General features: G+C 34.9%; 1 protein-coding gene across 11 annotated transcripts in view; it reads left to right on the forward strand.

The window, feature by feature from the left end:
• The window catches only part of CCDC138 (coiled-coil domain containing 138), a 138,506-nt gene that overhangs the window by 62,632 nt on the left and 51,507 nt on the right, over window positions 1–24,367 (forward strand). For 8 of the 11 annotated variants that reach the window (XM_025869116.2, XM_073897928.1, XM_073897927.1 and 5 more), the window contains 2 exons: window positions 5,588–5,704; window positions 23,113–23,305. In XM_025869116.2, the coding sequence (XP_025724901.1) occupies window positions 5,588–5,704; window positions 23,113–23,305 (310 nt within the window). The remainder of the gene's footprint in view (window positions 1–5,587; window positions 5,705–23,112; window positions 23,306–24,367) is intronic. The other 3 variants (XM_025869118.2, XM_073897930.1, XM_025869119.2) reach the window with 1 other exon arrangement.

Raw genomic sequence — 24,367 nt, forward strand, 5'->3', positions numbered from 1 at the left:
GTTGATACAGAAAAAGCATTTGACAATCCAATATACTTTATGATAAAAGCAGTGAAATGCTAGAGATAAAAGGGAACTTCCTTAACCTGATAAAACATATCTATAAAACCTTCACAGCTAACATCTTACTTAATGCTGAAAAACTGTATGCTTTCTCTCTGAAATTAGGAACAAGAGAATGCTTACTCTCATCTCTTCTATTCAGCATTGTGCTGGAGGGTGTAACCAGGGCAGTTAGTCAAGAAAATGAAATAAAGGCATCCAGAGTAGAAAGAAAGTAAAACTATTTGCAGATGACATGATTTTGTTTATATAAAAACCTAAGAAATATACTAAAAAACTACTAAAACTAATACACAAATTAAGGTTAAAGGATACAAGTTCAGTATTCAAAAAAATCAGTTGTTTATATCAGTATAAATAAATCAGTATATAAATAATCAGTATTATAAATAATCACCAGCAATGAACAATTTGAAAATGAATTTAAGAAAACAATTCCATTTTTGGTGACACCAAAAAGAATAAAATACTTAGGAATCAGGTTTTCAAAAGAAATGTAAAACTCATGCTCTGAAAACTGTAAAATACTGTTGAAAAGTTAAAAAGGTCTAATTAAAATCGAATGACATCCTTATTCACGGATTGGAAGACTTAGCATGCTAATACTTCCTAAACCAATCTACATATTCAGTGCAACCCTTATTATAAAATCCCAGCTGGCTTCTTGGCAGAAATTAATAACCTCATCCTGAAATTCATATGGAAATGCCAGGGATGGGGACTATCCAAAACAAGGTTGAAAAAGGACAGAGTTGGTGTCAGACACACACTTCTGATTTTAAGTTTTCCTGCAAAGATACAGTAATGAATAGAATGTGATGTTTGCATAAGGATAGATACACAGATCAAGGGAATAGAATTGAGAATCCAGAAATGAACCCTCACAGTGCATCCAAGGCCTACACATAAGAGGTAAAAAGTACAAAACTTTTTGAAAAAAACATACAAGTAAATTGTGCCATTGGATTTGGTAGTGTTTTCTTAAATATGACACAGAAAGCACAAGGAATCAAAGAAAAAAGATAAATTGAGCTTTATCAAAATTTAAAACTTAACTGATTAAAAAATGGGTAAAAGACCTGAATAGACATTTTTTAAAAAGATTTATTTATTTTAGAGAGAGACAGCACATGCACATGGGGGAGGGGGAGAGGGAGAGAGAGAATCTCAAGCAGCCTCCTGCTGAACATGGAGCCTGATGTAGGGCTTGATCCTATGACCCTGAGATCATTCCGTGAGCTGAAATCAGGAGTCAGGTGCTCAACCGACTGAGCCACCCAGTACCCCATGAATAGACATTTTTCCAAAGAAGACATATACATGGCCAATAGGTATATGAAAAAATCAGTATCACTGATAATCCAAGAAGTACAGATCAAAACAAAACTGTGAGATCTCCCCTTACACCTAATAGATCTCAAGTATTCTTAACCCCACACAATGGAAAAAAGAAAGTGTGGATATGTTAATTAGCTTGGTTTTGGTAGTCATTTCACGATGCATGCGTATACTAAGAAATCACATTGTACACCTTAGATATATTCAATTTTGTCAGTCATTTTAGTAATGGGGGAATGTGGGAATAACATGTGAGAAACCATGGAATTGGGAAAAGAGCAGTGTATTTTAATTGTTTACAAAAGGTCTGGATGGCTAGAGTACCAGATGTGAACAGAGAAATGGGCAGAGAGGAAAAAGCAGGGTTGAACCATGGTGATCTTTGGGGGCCTTGCCAGCCAGTTTGACTTCTATACCTCTGCAGCCCTAGCCCCTTACAGTGCCTTGATAAAAACACATGTCCAATAAATGTTGATTGTCATTGAGACCAAACCAGAAGACAGACAAACCTCCATTGTTGAGAAAATTCTAACTAATAAAAAATGAAATCTGAGACACTTTTTTTTTTTTTAACTTTTATGCTTCAGAGGTTACTATCATGAAAGTCAAAAGACAACTCTACTGAAAAGGAGAAAATATTTTTCAAATCATATATCTGATAAGGGACTTCCATCTGAAATATTTTTTAAAAAGCCTTACAACTCAGTAATAAAAAGAAAGCCCAATTAAAAATGCACTATGGATCTGATTAGACATTTCTCTGAAAATCATATACAAATGGTTAATTAGCACATGAAATTATTTTCAACATTACTAATTTGGGAAATGCAAATCAAAATCATGTTGATACATCACATCCTACCCAACTAGGATGGCTAAGATAAAAAAACAAACAAACAGATAATCTTAATTGTGGTCAAAATGTGAATGAAGAAATTGAAACTCATACACTGCTGGTGAAAATGTAAAAAATGCAGAAAATGTAAAACCATGTAGCACCTTTAGAAAATAGTCTAGCACTTCCAATTTACTATGTGAGTCAGCAGTTCCACTCCTAGGTATGTGCAGGAGAAATGAAGGCATATGTGCACACAGAAATTTGTACATATGAATGTTCATAGCAGATTCATAATAGCCAAATAGTGGAAACAACCCAAATGTCTATCAATGGACAAATGGATAAATAAAATGGTCTGTGTATACAGTGGAATATTATTTGGTGGTAAAAAGGAATGATGTATTTGATGCATGCTACAGCATGAATGAACTTTGAAAATATTGAAAGTGAAAGAAACAAGTCACAAAAGACCACATATTGTGTGATTCCATTTATAAGAAAAATCCAGAAAACCTGTATAGAGAAGAGAAGGCAGATCAGTGGTTGCCTTAGGCTGGAGTAGTTGGGGCAAAATATTGAGGCTACTGCTAATGTTAGGGGTTTTGGGGAGTAGGTGATGAAAATGTTCTGATTGTGATGATTTCACAACTGTGTGAATATACTAAAAATCATGTAATTGTACACTTTAAATAGGTGAATTTTATGATATGTGAATTATAAAATTATTAACAAAAAATTCACCACCACCACCACAACAGAAACAGAAAATATAACCAGCCCCTCGTAGCCCCTCTTGGTCTTAGTGTCTCCTAAGTCTCTTTAAACTTAGGATACTTCACTTCCTCCACCATCCTCCTTGCCTCCCATTTTTTATGCTAATAACTTGTTGAAGAGTCAAGCTCAATTGAGTATCTCACATTCTTTTTTTTTTTTTTTAAGATTTTTTATGTGACAGAGAGTACAAGCAGGTGGAGTGGCAGGCAGAGGGAGAGGGAGAAGAAGTCTCCCCACTCAGCAGGGAGCCCGATAATGGGGCCCGATCCCAGGATCCTGGGATCATGACCTGAGCTGAAGGCAGACACTTAACCGTCTGAGCCACCCAGGCGCCCCGAATATACTTTGTTAATTTTTCTGCATGCTTCCCTTTAGTGTTATGTAACTTGTATGACAGAATTCTCCTCCTCCTCCCTCTCCTCCTCCTCCTCCCCTTCTCCCAAGACCCTGGGATCATGACCTGAGCTGAAGGCAGATGCTTAACAGACTGAGCCACCCAGGCGCCCTCTTCACCAGTTTTGAACCTCATATTAAAATACAGGGTGAGAGGGATTAAGTATATAAGATTTTACTGGAATTACGGCCTTAAGAGAGAGTAGGTAGTTACTAAATTCCACTCACCCACAAAAGTACAGTTTAGACATTTTTCAACTTGAGGTGCCTGTAATTTTTCCATTTTGCTTGAAATTTCATTCCAGAAAATGATAACTAAGTAGCAGGAAACCAGTGAAGACCTTTAAGGAGAAAATAGCATCAGGTTTGTGCTTTAAAAGGATCCTGTTGGCTGCAACATGGAAATAGGTTTGAAGGTGCCAGAGCAGATGCTGAACAGTTAAACTCTTAAGTAGTTCAGGTGAAATAAGATAGTAATTTGTGTTAGAATTGTGGTTATGGAATTAGAAGTAGACTGTTGAGGTAAAATAGATGAGACTTGGTAATGGATCTAGTATATAAGTTGTTGTGTCCAGTTTGGCTCCCAGATGTTTGGCTTTTGTAACTGGATGAATGTAAGTAGCATTCACTCAAAATAAAAAATACTGGAGTAGATCTGGGTTTGAGCCTCCTTAATCTGATAAATTCTAGACAAGCTGAGTTTGAGATACCAAAATGGATGTGTCTGTTAGGTTTTGATATAAGGGACCAGAGCTCAGCAGAAGGAGATTAAGTAAAGAGATATGTAGAGATATGCATAGAGATATATAAATATGAGAGTCATTATTAGTCTCTATGGGCTAATACTGAATTTGAGGAATCCCAACATTTAATGACCAGGTGAGTGACAGTGAACCAACCAAAGAGACTGATAGTGATTAGAGAAGTAGAAGGAAAACTAGGAGAAATTGTTGTCACAGAAGCCAATCAGTATTTCAAAAGGAGGAAGTGGTCAGTAGTCTGTAGATGGTTCTATGAAAGGTCAAATATGTCCTTCCAAACTCGTATGTTTATTTCCATACCTATCGTTTAATCTGTGGTCTAATTACATAGATTTTGTATCCTAACTTTTATTGTTTTTACTTAATTTATCATTAATATTTTTCTTGTTCCTAATCTTTAGTTCCCTGAGTGGATATATACTTAATGATTTCCCTATTGCTAGGTAATTAAGTTACCTCTGCATTTTTGTTCTTGCAAACAGTGTAACAATAAATAGTTTTGTACATGTGCTTTTGGAGGGGTGTATTTTAGGTGTTTTTCTTAGGCTAATATACCAGAAGTAGTATTATTCCATCAAAGGCTTAGAATATCTTTATGGTCTTGAAACCTTCTAGCAAAATGATATACTTTTGAAGCAGTGTTCATAGACATCTTTTTTAAACAGTTGATTATTTTTACAAATTGACTTTAAGATATTTATGCAAGACAGACATATTAAGAGGAAAATATTACCTTAATTGCTAAAATTTTACTATTAATATTTTTATTTTTATTTTTTATTCATTTTAGACAGAGTGCAAGTGCACCTACCTTTGTGAGTGGGGGTGAGGGTGGGGGGGAGGGGCAGAGGGAGAGGAAGAGAGACTCTCAAGCAGACTTTGAGTTGAGGGCAGAGCCCCACATGGAGCTCAGTCTCACGACTCTGACATCATAACCTGAACCAAAACCAAGAATCAGATGCTTAACTGACTGAGCCACCTAGGTGCCCCTACTGTTAATATTTTTAATAAACATTCTTTCGTATATCTCTTTCAATATAAATTCATATAGATATTTTATATAAATGGGATCTGATTACACTTTGCTCTTTGGTAACCTGCTTTTATCATCTAAATACAGATTCTATTATTTTTAATGGTTATATATGTATTATAAATTTATTTAACCATTTGAAGTCCAGAGAATATGTTCATACAGGTTCATCTCCTTAAAATCTTAGATGTGCTACTGCTGGGTTAAAGGATGTATTTAAAATTTCAAATACCTATTTCTGTATTGTGTTGCATATGGTTTCAAAGTGAGGATTTTTGTTACAGAACTTTTTTCTTTTGAAAAAAGAAATTTTTGGGAAATTGTGGTAATTGAGTTTTGCCATCTAACACTACTGTGCATTTATAACTTCCATCATTTTATCTTTAGCTTTTGCCTGTGATGACAGAGCAGCTACAGTGGATGCCATTTGTGAATATGAAACTTCATGAGCCTTTTGTAAAATTTATATATTGGTCTCTAAGACAGCTAGATGCAGGAACACAGGTAATTGATTAATAGGAGTCTATCTTTAAGTGATACTCTGTTTAGTATTATTTCTCTTGATCTTGTTCTTTTACAGGTTTTTTTTCTTTGTTCTGTTTATATTTCAGGACTTCCTGCCTTCTTTGCTTTATTTACTACTTTCTCCTTTTATAAATATTATTTCTCAGTACCCTAGGTTTGATTTAATAAGTAACATTGTTTTTTGAGTTTCAAAATTATTTAAGTATCACTCTGTTAGGTTATTGTTAAAACCACTGTCCCTCCCCTTATTTAACTTACAATTTTTCATATATTACTGAAGATAATAGAAATTAAAGATTTCTTGTGTTAATGCCAGTAAATGTACACTAAGGTAAATTGGACAGTGATTTTTACAATAGCCTAATCAAAGCAGAAAAATTATTCCAGCATCTTATAAAGTGAACCTTACATGTTACCTATTCATATAAGGTTCATTCAATTTAAATTTAATGTCATGCATATGTAATCATTTGTGCTATGAGCTGTAGTAGTTTTGTAAAATTTTATTTCCCTAGTTAATATTGATAATTCTGGTATAGCTTTCATTTACTTAACTGAGAGAAACAAATTTGTGCTTGGGTAGTGTAATCTTGGTCCTGTGGAATTTGGGAAGCACACAGCTAAACCACTTAGTGCAGTACTGATGATTAAGTAGTATTAACTGAGTCATGTGATTAAGTAGTATTAATTGAGTCATGTGATTATTATGTAGTGTGATGGTTAAGGTTAAGGAAAAATTTATTTCCTTAGGTTGTATCTGAAGTATTTTGCTTCTGTGGTGCATAAGTAAGTACATGAGCATGTATGCACACATGTGCATGTACCCCCCCAAATATAACTTTTAATTTATTGGTCCTAACTATGTGTTTCACTAAACAAAGTTATATGGATTATTAGGTCCTGTAATGTTGCTATCTTCTTTTTACAATTTGATTTTGCTATTTGTATTATGGTTTCTGAAAATGGTCGGCTGAATGCTTGCTCTCAGCCACAAAAGGCTAGGCTCAGAAATTGAGCGAAATTTTCTTTTATCTTCCTTCCAACTATTCTTATCATTTTCCTTTAGATAATTTATCATTTATTTTTATCTATAAATATATACTCTGTACCCTACTCTGTGTGCTATTCTAGACAGTACTGCCAGCCTGCATCTGCATTTCTACTGAAAAGTAGCATTCTTGCCACTGTCCCATTTGTTTATGCAACATTTATAGATGGATTTTAGTATTTTAGTTTTAATAATTGTCTGATTGCATGTACTTTTTAAAATTAAGCTTTTTATTTTGAGATAATTGGCTTGTAGTAATAAGAACTAATACAGAGAAATCACTTGTGTCCCTAACCCACTTTCCCCCAGTGGTAACATCTTACAAAACTAGTACAGTATCACAACCACGATATTGACATTGATATAATCAAAATAACAACAATTCAATCACCCAGCTGCCTCATGTTGCTTTTTTTATGTATACAGACTTTTATTTTTTAGAGCAAATTTAGGTTCACAACAAAATTGAACACAGAGATTTCCCATATACTCCCTGATCCCACATATATACTGCCTCCCACACTATCAGCTTCTTGCACCAGAATTTGTTATAAATTGTTACAGTTTGTTACAATTGGTGAACCTACGTTGATATGTCATTTCACTCCAAGTCCATAGTTTACATACATTAGGATTCACTCTTGGTGTTTTACATTCTCTGAGTTTTGACAAAAATATAATGGTGTGTAACGGCCAAATATAGTATCTTACGGAAAAATTTGTTATTAAAAATAGTTTGCCCTAAAAATCCTCTGTGCCTGCCTAGTCATGCTTCCCTCACCCCTAACTCCCACAAACCACTAATCCTTTTATTCTTTGCCTTTTACATAATATGATAGCTTTTCTTTTTACAGAGTATCATATAGCTTAGATTTAGCCTTTTCAGATTGGCTTCTTTCATTTAGCAATATGCATTTAAGATTCCTCCATGTCTTTTCATGACTTGATAGCTCATTTCTTTTCAGTGCTGAATAATTTTCCATCGTCTAGATGTACCACAGTTTATCTGTCCATTCACCTACTGAAGGACATTTTGATTGCTTCCAAGTTTTGGCAAGTATGAATAAAGATGATGTAAACATCCATCTGCAGGTTTTTATATGGACATTAGTTTTCAACTCCTTTGGGTAAATACCTAGGAGCACAGTTGTTGGATAGATATGGTAAGAGTACGTTTAGTTCTTTGAAAAACTATAAGCTGCCTTCCAAAGTGGCTACACCATTTTACATTTTCAGCAGCAGTAAATGAGAATTTCTGTTGCTCCACATCCTCATCAACATTTTTGTTGTCAGTGTTTTGTGTTTTGGCTATTCTATTGGTGTATAGTCAAATCTGGTTGTTTAAATTTGTAATTCTCTAATGATATACCGTTGAGCATCTTTTCATATGCCTATTTTCCATCTGTATATTTTCTTTGGTGAGGTTTCCAGGTTCTTTGCCCATTTTTTAATTGGGTTGTTTTTAGAATTCTTTCTCTATTTTGGATCACAGTTCTTTATCAAATGTGTCTTTGTAAATATTTTCTCCCAATCTGTGGCTTCTCATTCCTTTGACAGAGTAGTTTTTAATTTTAATGAAGTCCAGCTTCTCAGTTATTTTTTGTGGATCATGCCTTTGGTGTTATATCTAAAAATTATTTACTGTATCCAAGGTATTGTATATTCTTGGAGAATTGACTCTTTATCATTATGTAGTGCCCTCTTTCCCTGGTAACTTTCCTTGCTCTGAAGTCTGTTTTGTCTGAAATTAATAAAGTTATTCTGGCTTTCTTTTGATTAGTGTTAGCATAGTATATCTTTCTATCCATTTACTTTTAATCTGTATTTGTCTTTATATTTAAAGTGGGTTTCTGGGGCGCCTGGGTGGCTCAGTCATTGGGCATCTGCCTTGGGCTCAGGTCATGATCCCAGAATCCCAGGATTGAGCCCCACATTAGGCTCTCCGCTCAGTGGGAAGCCTGCTTCTCCCTCTCCCACTCCCCCTGCTTGTGTTCCCTCTCTCACTTTCTCTCTCTGTCAGATAAATAAATAAAATCTTAAAAAAAAAAAGTGGGTTTCTATCCATTTACTTTTAATCTGTGTTTATCTTTATATTTAAAATGGGTTTCTTATAGACAGTGTATATTGGGTCTTTTCTTTTGATTCACTCTAATAGTCTCTTTTAATTGGTGTATTTTGACTATTGATGTTGAAAGTGATTATTGGTATTGTTTGATTAATATCTACCATAGTTTTTACTATTTTTTATTCATCGACAATTCTTTGTTCCTGTTTTGTTCTTTTTCTGCCTTTTGTGGTTTTAATTGGACATTTTATATGCTTCTACTTTCCCTTCTTTCTTAGCATATCAGTTGTATTTCTTTTTTAATTTTTTTAGTGGTTGCCCTACAGTTTGCAATATGAATTTACAACTAAATCCATTTTCAAATTATACAGCTTTATGTGTAGTGTATCTTATAATACAGTACACTCACCTTATCTGTGGTTTCACTTTCTCTGGTTTCAGTTACCCACAGTTAACCACAGGCTGGAGGCAGATGACCCTCCTTCTGAAGTACTGTCAGAAGGTCCTTATTAGCCTAACGCTAAATAAGGTCACAATGCCTGTTTCATTCACTCCCTTCATCTCATCCTGTAGACATTTTACCATCTTACATCATCATCATAAGAAGGATGAGTACAGTGCAATAAGATATTTTGAGAGAGAGAGAGACCACATTCACATAACTTTTATTATATTGTTATAATCTATTTTATTGTTATTGTTGTTAATCTTTTACTGTGCCTAACTTATAAATTAAACTTTATCATAGGTATGTATGCATAGGAAAAGACATAGTATATAAAGTTTGGTGCTCTCCATTGTTTCAGGTATCCCGCCTGGGGGTCTTGGAACACATGCCCCCCAGATAAGCGGAGACTACTGTAACAAAATGCTCCTGATTTCTTCCTCCTGTCCTGTATTCCCTGGTATCATTCCTGTCCTTCATTTCACTTACACATAAGCACACATAAGCATGCATATGTACACACACGCACATGCACACACACAGGCATTCATAATCAAACACACTGTTGCTATTGTTTTCAACAAACTTATCTGTTAGATCAGTTAATAAAAGATAAAAGTCTTTATGTACACTTATTCCTTCTCTAATGCTTTCTTTCTTTATGCACATCCAGGTTTCTAAGCTATATGATTTTCCTTCTCTCTAAAGAACTTTTATTAATATTACTTTCAGGGCTGGTCTACTGGTAACAGATTCCTTCAATTTTTGTTGATCTGAGAAAATATTTATCTTTGATGGATAATTTCACAGTATATAGAATTCTAGGTCAGTGGAGTTTTTTTCTCAACATTTTAAGTATTTCATTCTACTTTCTTTGTGCCTACATGGTTTTTGAGGAGAAATTGGATATAATTCTTATCTTTGCTTCTCTATTAATAAGCTGTTTATTCCTCTGGCTTCTATCAAGATTTTTTTAAAAAGTTTTTATTTTCTGCATATGCTTTGGTGTAGGTTTTTTGAGGGGTTGGTATTTATCCTTTTTGGTGTTCTCTGAGCTTCCTGGTTTTGTTTCCTATGTTAATTTGGAGGAAACTCTGTCATTACTGTTTCAAATATTTCTTTTATTCCTTTCTTTTCTTTTCCTTCTGGTATTTCTATTACCTGTATTATACCTTTTGTAATTGTCCCATAATTTTTGGATATTCTGTTCCACTTTATCCAGTCTGTGTTTTTCTCTTTGTATTCCAGTTTTTGAAGTTTCTAATGATGTACCTTTAGATTTAGAGATTATTTCTTCATCCCTGTCTAGTCTACTAATGGGCCCAACAAAGACATTCTTCATTCACAGTGTTTCTGATCTCTAGTATTTCTTTTTGATTCTTTCTTAGAATTTCCATCTCTCTGCTTACATTACTCATCAGTTCTTGTGTGTTGTGTACTTTTTTCATGAGAATCTTAGAATATTAATCATAGTTTTAAATTCTGTCTGATTATTCCAACATTCCTACCATATTTGAGTCTGAATCTGATGCTTGCTCTGTCTTTTCAAACTGTGGATTTTTGCCTTTTATCATGCCTTGTGATTTTTTTCTTGTTTTCTGGACATGATGTACCATGTAAAAGTGACTGCTATAAATGGACCTATAATACATCCAAGATGTGCAGGAAGAAGTTCTGTAGTTGTATGATTCAATCTCAGTCTTTTGGTGAGCTTGTGTCCCTGGGCTGTGAACTTCATAAGTTTTTCTACCCCTGAAGTGGGGCAGGATTGCTAGAGCAGGCTGGGTTTTGCTGGTTCCTTTCCCCTAAGTCCCTAAATCTGTTAGACTCTGATAAAACGCCAGTAGATTAAGCTCTGGTAAAGTAGTTTTCTTGAGGACCAGTCTTGTTATAACAAGAACAAAATTGTGTCACTTTTTCACTCCCTCTAGCTGAAGCATGAGGGGTTTTTTCTCTAGCCTTCACTGTGAGAACTGTGAGAGCTCCTGGAGCTAAAACCAATAAAATTTGGGAACTCACTTGTGACTGGCCCCAGCTGGCATTTTTAACTCTCAAACTTGTTCACATTGGGCCCCCAGCAATTTTCAGTTATAGCTCCGATTTTCCTGTGCTGGTACCAGTTCCTGCAGAGGTTTCAGCTCATGGGTCTCTGCCATAGTAAGTTGTAATTCTCTGGATTCTCCTGTCTCTCCAAATTGTGGGTTTTGCCCTGTGATCTCACTTCTATTAGATCTAAGAAAGCTGTCAATTTTTCAGTTGTTCGGTTTTTTACTTGTTGTTAGGATGGAGTGACAAATTCCAAACCCCTTACCCACCTGACAGGAAATCAGAAGTCCTCATGTTACCTTTTATAACAATACCCACTTTCCTCCTGCCCTACCCCTTCTTTAATTCCTCTAACCACTAACTTCTTTTTTCCATTTCTATAATTTTGTCAAATCACAAATGTTATTTGAATGGACTATGCAGTGTGTAACCCCTTGAAATTCGCTTTTTTCCACTTAGCATAATTTGCTGGAGATCTATTTAAGTTGCTGCATTATTTTTTATTGATTCCATGATAGGAATGTACCACATTTTAACCATTCATTGGTTAAAGGAAACTAATTTTTGGCTATTATAAATGCTGTACATATTGATGTGCTGGTTTTTGTGTATAAATAAGTGTTATTCTTCTGGAATAAATGTCCAAGAATATGGTTGTTATATGGTAGCTGCATGTTTAATTTTTTAGTAAACTGCCAAATTTTAAGGGTGATTTTATTAATTTACCCTCTCACTAGCAATATCTGAGTGATCTAGTTTCTCCATGGCCTCACCAGCATTTAGTGTTGTTACTCTTTTTTATTTTCACCATTCTTAATAGTATTGTTTTCTCATTGGAGTTTTAATTTGTGTCTCCCAGTGGCTAAACATATCTTTTCATGTGTTTGCTTTCCACAGGTGTATCTTCTTCAGTCTATTTGTGTCTTTTGCCCATTATTTAATTGGACTCTTTGTTTTCCATTGTTGAGTTTTAAGAGTTCTTTATATATTTTAGATACTAGTCCTTTGTTGGGTATGTCATTTGGAAATATTTTTTTTCTTTCTTGTATTTTCATCCTCTTAACAGGGTCTTTTTAAAAAAAATTTTTATTGTTATGTTAATCACCATACATTACATCATTAGTTTTTGATGTAGTGTTCCATGATTCATTGTTTGTGCATAACACCCAGTGCTCCACGCAGAATGTGCCCTCTTTAATACCCATCATCAGGCTAACCCATCCCCCCACCCTTAACAGGGTCTTTTGCAGAGCTTTTAAATTTTAATGATTTCCAGTCAGTTTTTCCTTTAGTGGATGTTGCTTTTGGGGTCAAGTGTAAGAATTTGTTGCCTAACCCTAGATTGTGAAGATTTTCTTTTTTTTTTTTCTTAAAGTTTTATACTTTTGCATTTTACATGTAAGTCCATGTACAGTTTGAGTTAGTTTTGTATAACGTATGAGATTTAGATCAAGGTTAATAAATGTCCAATTGTTCCAGCACCATTTATTGTAAAGCCTTTCCTTCCTCTGTACCTTTGTCAGTTGGGAATAATTCTGTGGGTCTCTTTCTGTGTTCTCTGTTATGTTCCATGTATCTGTGTGTCTGTTCCTTTGCCAGTTCCATACCGTTGATTCCTGTACCTCTATAATATGTTTTGAAGTTGGGTATATTGATCTCCCATTTTATTACTATTTTTCAAAAATATTTTAACTATAATAGTTCCTTTGACTTTCCTTATAAATTTTAGAATAATCTTCTCTATCCACAAAATATCTTACAGGGATTTTGATAGGAATTGCATTAACCTGTATATAAATTTGAGAAAAATTGACATCTTTACTGTGTTGAGTCTTCCAGTTCAGGAACATGATATGCTTCTCCATTTTATTTAGAAATTTGATTTCTTTCATCCATGATATGTGGTGTTAAGCATAAAATTCCTGTACATTACTTGTTAGATTTTCAGCTGCATATTTAATGTTTTTGAGTGATTGCAGTTGGTATTTTTCAAATTTTGGTGTCCATGTTGGTACTCTGTTCATTCTGTATCCTTTGACCATGCTCTTACTTGTTTTAGGATTTGTCTTCAAGATTCTTTGGAATTTTCTACATAGTCATGGACCTGCAAATAAGGAAAGTTTTTTGTTTTCCTTTTTTTTCTTTTGACATGTATGCCTTTAATTTTTCTTTTGCATTAGATACAATATTTAGGACTATGGTAAATATGAATGATAATGGACGTCATTGGCTTGTTCTTGATCTTAGGGGGGAACACAGTGAGTCCTTCGCTATTAATTATAGTATTAGCTATAGTTTTGTAGATGCTTTATCAAGTTTAGTTCCCCTTTATTCCTATTTTTCTGAGTATTTTTTTTTATCATGAATGAACGTTGAAGCAAAAATAATTTTTTGCATTTATTGATATGACCGTGTGATTTTTTTTTCTTTAAACTGGTAATGTGGTGCATTACTGATTGGCTTTCAAATACTGAATTAACCATGTTTTCCTGAAATAAACCCCACTTGGCCGTGTTGTATAGTTCTTTTTATATTTGCTGAATTCTGTTTGCTAATATTTTGTTAGAGAGTCTATATATTCATTAGGGATATTGATCTGCAGTTTTCTATTCTTTTATACTATCTTTATCTGGTTTTGTATCAAGGTAGTACTGTGTTTGTCAAATTAATTGGTAAGTGTTCCATCCTTTTTTTCTGAAAGAAATTAGATTTAGTGTTAATTCTTCTTTAGACTTTTGGTAGAATTCTTCCATGAAACTGTCAGCCTAGAGATGTCTTTTGGGGAGATTTTTTTTAAATTGTTTTTTTTTTTTTAAAAGATTGTATGTATTTATTTGACAGAGAGAGAGACAGCACAAACAGGAGGAGCAGCAGGCAGAGGGAGAAGCAGGCTCCCCACTGAGCAGGGAGCCCGATGTGGGGCTTGATCCCAGGACTCTGGGATCATGATCTGAGCCAAAGGCAGACACTTAATTGACTGATAATTTGTGTAATTTTTTTTTGTCTTTCTTGCCAGAAGTTTGTTTTGTTGATTTTTTAAAAAGAACTATCTTTTTGTTTCATTATTTTATAGTTTTCATTTTTATCTCTTTATTATTTCCTTCCTTTTGTTTGCTTTGGATTTATTTTGTTCTTTTTTTAGGTTACTAGGTAAAAACTTAGATTATTCATTTGAGACTTACTTTTTTTCTAACATAGTGCTATTTTTGGTGCTGTTTTTCTGTCAGCACTTCTTTAACTGTGTCCCACAAATTTTGATATGTTACATTTTCATTTCTTCCAATTTAATGTATTTTTTTTTAAAAGATTTTATTTATTTATTTGAGACAGAATGAAAGAGAGCACATGAGAGGGGGGAGGGTCAGAGGGAGAAGCAGACTCCCTGCCGAGCAGGGAGCCCGATGCGGGACTCAATCCCGGGACTCCAGGATCATGACCTGAGCTGAAGGCAGTCGCTTAACCAACTGAGCCACCCAGGCGCCCCAATTTAATGTATTTTAAAAATTTCCCTTGAGACTTCCTCTTTGACCATGAATTATTTATAAGTTTGTTTTAGATCTTTCTTCTACCTTTCTGTTTTTCTGGTTTGGTTGTATTGTTGACATTATTTGGCTGAGGATGTGTATTCTGCTCTTGTGTGAGTGTTCTATAAATGTGGATTAGATCCAGCTCGTTGATGGCATTTTTTAGTTAGTTTATATCCTTGTTACTATTCTCTCTAGTTGTATCTAGTGTTCAGAGAAGTCTTTAGCTATAATTGTGAATTTATATATTTCTCCTGTTTATCATTTTTGCCTATGTTTTGCAATTCTGTTGCTTTGTGCATATAAACTTAGGATTGTTATATGTTTTTAGTGGATTAACTGTTTATGATTATGTAATATCTCTCAGTATACTTGGTAATTTTCTTTGCTCTGAGATCTCTGATATTAATATAAGCACTCTGCTGTCCTTAGATTCATGATGTCCTTTTCCATTCTTTTAATTTTGACCTGTTTGCATTGTTATATTTGAAATGAGTTTTTGTAGATAGCATGTAGCTAGATTTTGTTTTTTAATCAACTTTATCAAGTTCTGTGTTTAATTCGTATATTTAGGCCATTTATATTTAATGTAGTTATTGATATGTTAGGGCTTAAGTTTATTATTTTATTTTTTGTTTATTGTTTGTTTTTGTGTATCTTTTTCATTTCTCTGGTTTTTCTTTTCCCCTGCTTTGCTGTGGGTTACTTGAACATTTTTTAAAACTCCATTTTGGTTTATTTATAGCTTTGACTATTTCTCTTTTTATAGTTTTTATATTAGTCCTTCTAGGTATCAGATTATATATAGATAACTTACCACAGTCTACTGGTGTTTTTATTTTGCTAATTGAACTGAAGTATAGACACCTTGCCTTTTGGGACACCTGGGTGGCTCAGTCGGTTAAGTGGCTGCCTTCAGCTGAGGTTATGATCCCAGGGTCCTGGGATCAAAGTCCCACATCGGGCTCCTTGCTCAGCGGGGAGCCTGCTTTTCCCTCTGTCTGCTGCTCTCCCTGCTTGTGCTCTCTCTGTCTCTCTCTCTGACAAATTAATTAATTAAATTAAAAAAAATAAAATCTTGATAAAAGAAGATTTCTTGACAAAAGAAACTTTGCCTTTTTATCCCTTCATTAATATTAATGAATATTAATATCTTAATATATATAATATTAATATCTTCTATATATATTTAGAATCACATTAGACAGTGTTAAAATTTTTGCATAACTGTCAAACATAAAACTCAGAAGGAGAAGGAAAGTCTGTTGTATTTGCCCATATTTTGCTTACTGAGTTCTTCCTTCCTTCCAGATATTTCAAGGTTCCTTCTTTTATTATTTCATTTAAACATAGAGAACTTCTCTTAGGTAGCCTTTTGGAATAGGTCTGCTGATGACAAACTGTTTTAGTTTCACTTCATCTTCGAGTGTCCTAGTTTCCTCTATATTCCTGAAGGATAATTTCACTGGGTATAGGATTCTGAGATGATAGTTCTTTTCTTAAAATACTTGAAAAATGTTGTACTAATTTCTTCTAGACAACTTCCATGGCTTATGATAAGGAATCCACTGTTGCTTGAATTGCTTGCTTCATGTATGTTAATTTCTCTGTTACTGTTTTCAGTGGTTTTCTTTTTTCTTTAGGTTTCATAAGTTGGTTATGATATATATTGTTGATCACTTTGGATTTATCCTTTCTGGGGTTTGGTCAGTTTCTTCAGTCTCTAGATTTATTTATTTAGCCAATCTGGGAAGCTTTCAGCCATTATTTCTTCAAGTATTTTTTCAGTGCTACCTCATGTTTCTTTTCCTTCCAGGATACTGATTGACAGGGTTACTAAATCTTTTGTTATAGTTCTTCAGTTCCTGGAATCTCTAATTTCCCCTCTGTGGTTTTTGTTTTGTTTTGTTTTTTTCCAGTACAATGTTCAGATTGGGTAAATTCTGTTGTTTTAAATTCCAGTTAACCAGTTATTTCCTTGTGTCCTCCATTTTGCTGTTGAACCTATCCATTTTTTTTGTTTGTGTAGTTTTTCTTTTTTAATTTAAATTCAGGTTAGTAAACATATAGTGTAGTATTGGTTTCAGGAGTAGAATTTAATGATTCATCACTTACGTATAACACCCAGTGCTCATCCCAACAAGTGTCTTCTTTAATACCTATCAGCCATTTAGCCCATCCCCCACTTACCTCCCCTCCAGCAACCCTCAGTTCTCCTAACAGTCTCTTATGGTTTGCCTCCCTCTGTTTTTATCTTATTTTTCCTTCCTGTGCCCTATGTTCATCAGTTTTGTTTCTTAAATTACACAAATGAGTGAAATCATATGATATGTATCTTTCTCTGACTGACTTTTTTCACTTAGCATAATACATTCTAGCTCCATCCACCTTGTTACAAGATTTCATTCCTTTTGATGATCGAGTAATATTCCATTGTGTGTGTGTGTGTGTGTGTGTGTTTGTGTGTGTGTATACACATATATACACCACATCTTCTTTATCTGTTCATCAGTCAGTCGACACTTGCGCTCTTTACATAATTTGGCAATTGTCAATAGGGCTGTTATAAACATTGGGGTGTATGAGCCCCTTTCGTTTCAGCACTTTTGTATCCTTTGGATAAATGTCTAGTAGTGCAATTGCTGGGTCATAGGGTAGTTATATTTTTATTTTATTTATTTTATTTTTATTTTTTTAAAGATTTTACTTATTTATTTGACAGAGACACAGCGAGAGAGGGAACACAAGCAGGGGAGTGGGAGAGGGAGAAGTAGGCTTCCCGCGGAGCAGGGAGCCTGATGCAGGGCTCGATCCCAGGACCCTGGGATCATGACCGGAGCTGAAGGCAGACAGTTAACGACTGAGCCACCCAGGCGCCCCAGGCTAGTTATATTTTTAACTTTTTGAGGATGTCCATACCATTTTCCAGAGTGGCTGCACCAGCTTGCATTCCCACCAGCAGTGTAAAAGGATTCACCTTTCTCTGCATCCTCACCAACGTTGTTGTTTCCGATGTTGTTCAGTTTAGCCATTCTGACTGGTGTGAGGTGGTATCTCGTGGTTTTGATTTGTAGTTCCCTGATGATGAGTGATGTTGAGCATTTTTTCGTGTGTCTGTTGGCCATTTGTATGTCTTCTTTGGAGAAATGTCTGTTCATATCTTCTGCCCATTTCTTAACTGGATTATTTATTTTTGGGGTGTTAATTTTATGAGTTCTTTATAGATTCTGGATACTGTCCTTTTATCAAGTATATCATTTGCAAATATCTTCTCCCAGTCTGTAGGCTGCCTTTTAGTTTTTTTTTTAAGATTTTATTTATTTATTTGAGAGAGAGAAACAGCATGAGAGGGGAGAAAGTCAGAGGGAGAAGCAGGCTCCCCGCTGAGCTGGGAGCCCGATGTGGGACTTGATCCCAGGACTCCGGGATCATGACCTGAGCCGAAGGCAGTCGCCCAACCAACTGAGCCACCAGGCACCCTGCCTTTTAGTTTTGTTAGCTGTTTCCTTTGCTGTGCAGAAGCTTTTTATTTTGATGAAGTCCTAGTTCATTTTTGCTTTTGTTTCCCTTGTCTCCAGCGATGTGTCTAGTAATAAGTTGTTGGGGCTGAGGTCACAAAGGTTGCTGCCTGTGTTCTCCTCTAGGATTTTGATGGCTTCCTGTCTCACATTTAGGTTTTTCATCCATTTTGAATTTATTTTTGTTTATGGTATAAGAAAGTAGTCCAGTTTCGGGGCACCTGGGTGGCTCAGTCGTTACGTGTCTGCCTTCAGCTCGGGTCATGATCCCAGGTTCCTGGGATTGAGCCCTGCATCAGGCTCCCTGCTCTGTGGGAGGCCTGCTTCTCCCTCTCCCACTCCCCCTGCTTGTGTTCCCTCTCTCACTGTGTCTCTCTCTGTCAAATAAATAAATAAAATCTTTAAAAAAAAAAAAGTAGTCCCATTTCATTCTTCTGCATGTGGCTGTCCAGTTTTCTCAACACCATTTGTTGAAGAGACTGTCTTTTTTCCGTTGGATATTCTTTCCTGTTTTGTTGAAGATTAGTTGACCATATAGTTGTGGGTCCAAATCTGGGTTCTTTATTCTGTTTCATTATTCGATGTGTCTGTTTCTGTGCCAGTACCATACTACCCTGATGATTATAGCTTTGTAATACAGCTTGAAGTCTGGGACTGTGATGCTTCCCACTTTGGTTTTCTTTTTCAGGATTGTTTTGGTTATTCGGGTCCTTTCTGGTTCCATACAAATTTTAGAATTCTTTTTCTAGGCCCATGAAAAATACTGGTGTTATTTTGATAGGGATTGCATTGTGAATGTGTAGATTGCTTTGAGTAGTATAGACATTTTAACAACAATCTTCTGATCCATGAGCATGGAATGTTTGTGTTGTCTTCAGTTTCTTTCACCAGTGTTCTATAGTTTTCGGAGTACAGATCCTGTTATCTCTTTGGTTAGGTTTATTCCTAGGTATCTTATGGTTTTGGGTGCAGTTGTAAATGGGATCGATTCCTTTATTTCTCTTTCTGCTGCTTCATTATCAGTGAATAGAAATGCAACAGATTTCTGTGCATTGATTTTATATTCTGCAACTTTGCTGAATTCATGTATGGTAGCAATTTTGGGGTGGAGTCTTTTGGGTTTTCTATATAAAGTATCAGGTCATCTGGGAAGAGTGAAAGTTAGACTTTTTCCTTGCTGACTTGGATGCCTTTTATTTCTTTTTGTTGTCTGATTGCTGAGGCTAGGACTTCAGTACTGTGTTGAACAATAATGGTAAGAGTGAGCATCCCTGTCATATTCCTGACATTAGGGGAAAAGCTCTCAGTTTTTCCCTATTGAGGGTATTTGCTGTGGGTCTTTTGTATATGGCCTTTATGATGTTGAGGTATGTTCCTTCTATCCCTTCTTTCTTGAGGCCTTTTATCAAGAAAGGATGCTGTATTTTGTCAAATGCTTTCTGCATCTATTGAGAGGATCATATGGTTCTTATCCTTTCTTTTATTAATCTGATATATCATGTTGATTGTTTTGCAGATATTGAATCACCCTGCAGCCCAGGAATAAATCCCATTTGATTGTGGTGAAAAATCCCTTTAATGTACCGTTGGATTCAGTTAGCTAGTGAACCTATCTGTTTTTAATTTTGGTTACTCTATTTTCAGTTATAAAATTTCCATTTGGTTCTTTATATTTTCTTTGGTAAGACTTTCTATTTCTTTGATTGAATTTTCTATTTTACATTTTTAAAAAATGCATAATTATAAATTTTATCATGGCTGCTTTAAAATCTTTGTCAGATAATTCTAACATCTTTGTGCCATTGGTGTTGGCAGTTACTGATTTTCGTTCAGTTTGAGATCTTCCAGGTTTTTGTGTGATTAGTGATTTTTTATTGAAAACTGGACATTTTGATATTATAAGGCTCTGGGTATCTTTTTTATCTGGCTTTCTTTTGACATTGCTCTTGCAGAGGAAATACAGGATGGCTCTCTTTATTGCCTTGTTATGTAGAAGTCCAGGTTCCCCACCAGGCTTCTATTGCTATCTGGGGGAGGTGGGGGAGTTCTGGTTTCCCACTAGGCCTCTACTGATATCTCCCTAACTGAGAGGGATGGGAGTGCCTCATTACCCCTCACATTGCATTCATGGACACCTTGTTACTGCCTGGTTGAGGGTAGAAGTGTAGGCTGTCCTTGGAATTTTGCTCATCTAGGTAGATGTTGGACCACAGATCTTTCTATGGTGTTTGGTTGGATTGTGGTTTTGTCTAAAAGTTTTTTGTCTTGGGGCACCTCAGTGGCTCAGTTGGTTAAGTATCTGACTCTTGACTTCAGATCAGTTCATGATTTCAGCATTGTGAGATCGAGCTCCACATCAGGCTCTGTGCTAGGCATGAAGCCAGCTTAAGATTCTCTTTTTCCCTCTGCCCCCCCAAAACTAAAATTAAAAAATGGAAGTTTTTTGTCTTGCAAGGCTGCTCTTTTCTTAGACTTTTGGCTAGAGAGAGCAGACTACTGTTGGGGCTTTTTTGTCTGTAGTTTCCAGGTTGCCAGCCTTTTCAGCTTCAAGCCTGAGAAATAGGCATCAGGAAACTTATAGAATTTCTAGTATTTTCTCCTATTTTTATACCATGGTTTTAAAAAACATACATATTATCTTTTCCTAATATTAAAAACTTATTTAAATTTTTATTTGAGTATAGTTGACACAGTGTTAAATTAGTTTCAAGTATACAACATACTGATTCAACTTTTCTATACTTAGGCTTTGCTCATTACAAGTGTAGGTACCAAATGTCACCATATAGCACTATTATAATATCATTGACTATATTCCCTGTGCTGTGCCTTTATTCCTGTGACTTATTCCTTCCATGACGGGAAGCTTGTATCTCCCTCTCCCCTTCACCCATCTTGCCCTTCTTCTCACCCCCCCTTCCCTCTAGCAACCATCAGTTTGTTCTTTGTATTTAAAGGTTGATTCCACTTTTTGTTTGTTTATTCATTTTTTTTTTAGATTCCATATATGAATGAAATCATATGGTGTTTATCTTTCTCAGTCTGATGTATTTCACTTAACATAATATCCTCTAGGTCCATCCATGTTGTCAAAAATGGCAAAATCTCATCTGTTTTTTTGGCTGCATAATAGTCCACTGTGTATGTATGTGTGTGTACACACACACACACACACACACACACACACACACACCCCACACACACACCTTATCCAGTCACCTGTTGATGAACATTTAGGTTGCTTCCATATCATGGTTATTGTAAATAATGCTGCAATAAACATAGGAGTCTATATATCTTTTTTTAAATAATTTTTTATTGTTATGTTAATCACCATATGAGTCTATATATCTTTTTAAATTAATGTTTTTGTTTTCTTTGAGTAAATAACTAATAGTGGAATTACTGGATTGTATTGTATTTCTTTTTTAATTTTTTGAAAAACCTCCATACTGTTTTCCACAATGGCTATACCAGTTTACATTCCTACCAATAATGTATGAGGCTTCCTTTTTCAGATTTAAGATTTATAGACCGTATATTTAAATTAGATTGCATTTGTTATGCCACTCACCACCCAATCATTGTGCCTTTTGATCCCCATAAAATCTCAATATATCTCTCTAATTTTATTTTTTTAATTATTTTTTTAGAGAGTGGGGGAGGGGCAGAGGGTGAGAGAGAATCTCAAGCAGGCTCAACACCCAGAGTGGAGCCTGACGCAGGGCTTGATCTCACAACCCTGAGATCATGACCTGAGCTGAGATCAAGAGTTGGACACTTAACTGACTGAGACACCCAAGCACCCATATCTCTCTAATTTTAATATGCTGAAATTCTAAGGCAAATACTTGTTACCTATATTTAAGTTACTTCTAAGTCTGGCTCATGCACTCTCATCTGTAGCAGTGTAAAATGGTTTTCCTTTATTTGGTTCTTAAAATATATGTGGAATATCATAAAAGCTTATATTATTTTAGAAATATTTACATGTCAGTATTTCTGTTTTGCCCATTGTCTTGTTTTAGTTTATTCACCATGAGAATTATCCATGATTCTAAAATTTTTTTTTAAGATTTTATTTATTTGAGAGAGAGAGACCACAAGCAGGGAGAAGGGAAGAGGGAGAGGGAGGAGCAGGGAGCCCAATGCGGGGCTCGATCCCAGGACTCCGGAATCATGACCTGAGCAGAAGGCAGATGCTTAACCAGCTGAGCCACCCAGGTGCTCCAGAATTATCCATGAATCTAACCCAGTATTTTATTCTTCTGCAGTTGTTAAAAGTTATTAAAATCACTGTGATGGTTATGATCATAGTAAGCTGTAAAGCAGTGAGGCCCTAGATAATCACTTTATAAGCTAACACTGTAAGATACACCCAAGAAACCATTTGTCAGTAATGGTGAAGGAGTGAAGAACCTATAGTGTCTACTTTTCTGTTCCTTTGATTTCTCTGTGCCAGAAACATATCATGATCTGATGTTCTTAAACATTTTCAAATTGAATCTTGTCTCGGTTCTCCTAATTTTTTCTTAGTAGACTGCTCATTTCTTTTAGAAAAAGTCATAAATAATTTTAAAAAGTTGATTATAAAATTACTTCTTTTTAATTTTACATATTTCTAACCCATTTTTTAATTAGAAAAAAATTGACTTATTTTTAGTTTCTGTATTTGATTGTAGTATTTGAAATATATCATGGACATAAATAAATATACTAAGATGGTACATATTTTTAACAGCATTCAACCATGACATCAACATTGAGGAGACTGGGTGAAGACATATTCAAAGGAGTAGTAACAAAGGGAATTCAAGATAATTCTTTAGAACATTCAGTGGACAATAAACCAAAGACAGCTGCTTTCTTTAAGAGCTCCAATTTACCATTGAGATTTTTATCAACTTTAATTGTTCTCAAAACAGTCACTCAAGGTAAGCTTTTACTTGTGCTTATGGCATATTTTTTCATAAACAGAAGAGAATACTATAATGTGAAATAATTCTTGCATAGTCAAATATGTTTTCCATTTTAGAATGAGATCTTATAATGGTGACACATTACAATAAACTACTTTTATTTGCTGAATGTGAGAAAGTGGAGTAGTCTGTTGGATTGTTGTCTCCTCCCAGAAGGCTTTATTGATTCCTTAGATCATGTTCCCACAATAACCTGTGCTTCCCACTATCATTACATTTACCATATAGTGTTGAAATTCCTAATTCGTTAATTTTTACTGGAGCAGATGTTGGCAACCTGTAGCCCATTGACCAGATCTGGCCCACCACCTGTTTTGTAAATAAAGTTTTATTTAAACACTTGCATGCTCATATTTTACCTGTTGTCTAATAACTGTTTTTGCCTTATGACAGAGCTGAGTAGTTGGCAACAGAGACTATATGGCCTCCTAGAAGCCTATATTATGATGCGGCCCTTTACAGAAAAATTTTATCAGTCCCTACACTAGTTTGTAAGTTGACTGAAGAAAAATATTGCCTTCTTTACTGTTGTATCCCCCTGCAACTAGCATAGTGTTTAACATTTATAATAGTGAATAAGGGAATGAATGAATTAAAAATGTTTCAATCAAAGTTGACCGTTTTTAATACAGTTTTGATATACAGCTACAACGAGTTATGTTTTTGGATCACTAAATAGAATTTTTGTTAAAGTCATACGAAAATAGTGAAATCTTTTTATCTTTCCTGTTTGTTAAATTATATAACTCAGTGTGGTTGAATTTTTTTTAGTGGGAGATGGCAATAATTTAATTTTACCACTTTCTCTGAAGTGTGTACTGTTTAGTTACACCTGATTATGGAATTTTACAACAACAATAACAAAAAACGATACTATAACTTGCCTTCTTAGTTTTTTCCTTCTGTTTATCGTTCTCATAGTTAAACAGATTGAGTGATAACTGTTTGAAACATCATTTATGAGAAGGGTATATTAGTCCAAAATAAGGTTCACCGCATATCAACATGCATTATAAC

Source organism: Callorhinus ursinus, unplaced genomic scaffold (genome assembly GCF_003265705.2).
Source record: "Callorhinus ursinus isolate GAN/ISIS: 27379988/994484 unplaced genomic scaffold, GSC_fseal_2.0 scaffold10, whole genome shotgun sequence".
Taxonomy (NCBI): Eukaryota; Metazoa; Chordata; class Mammalia; order Carnivora; family Otariidae; genus Callorhinus; species Callorhinus ursinus.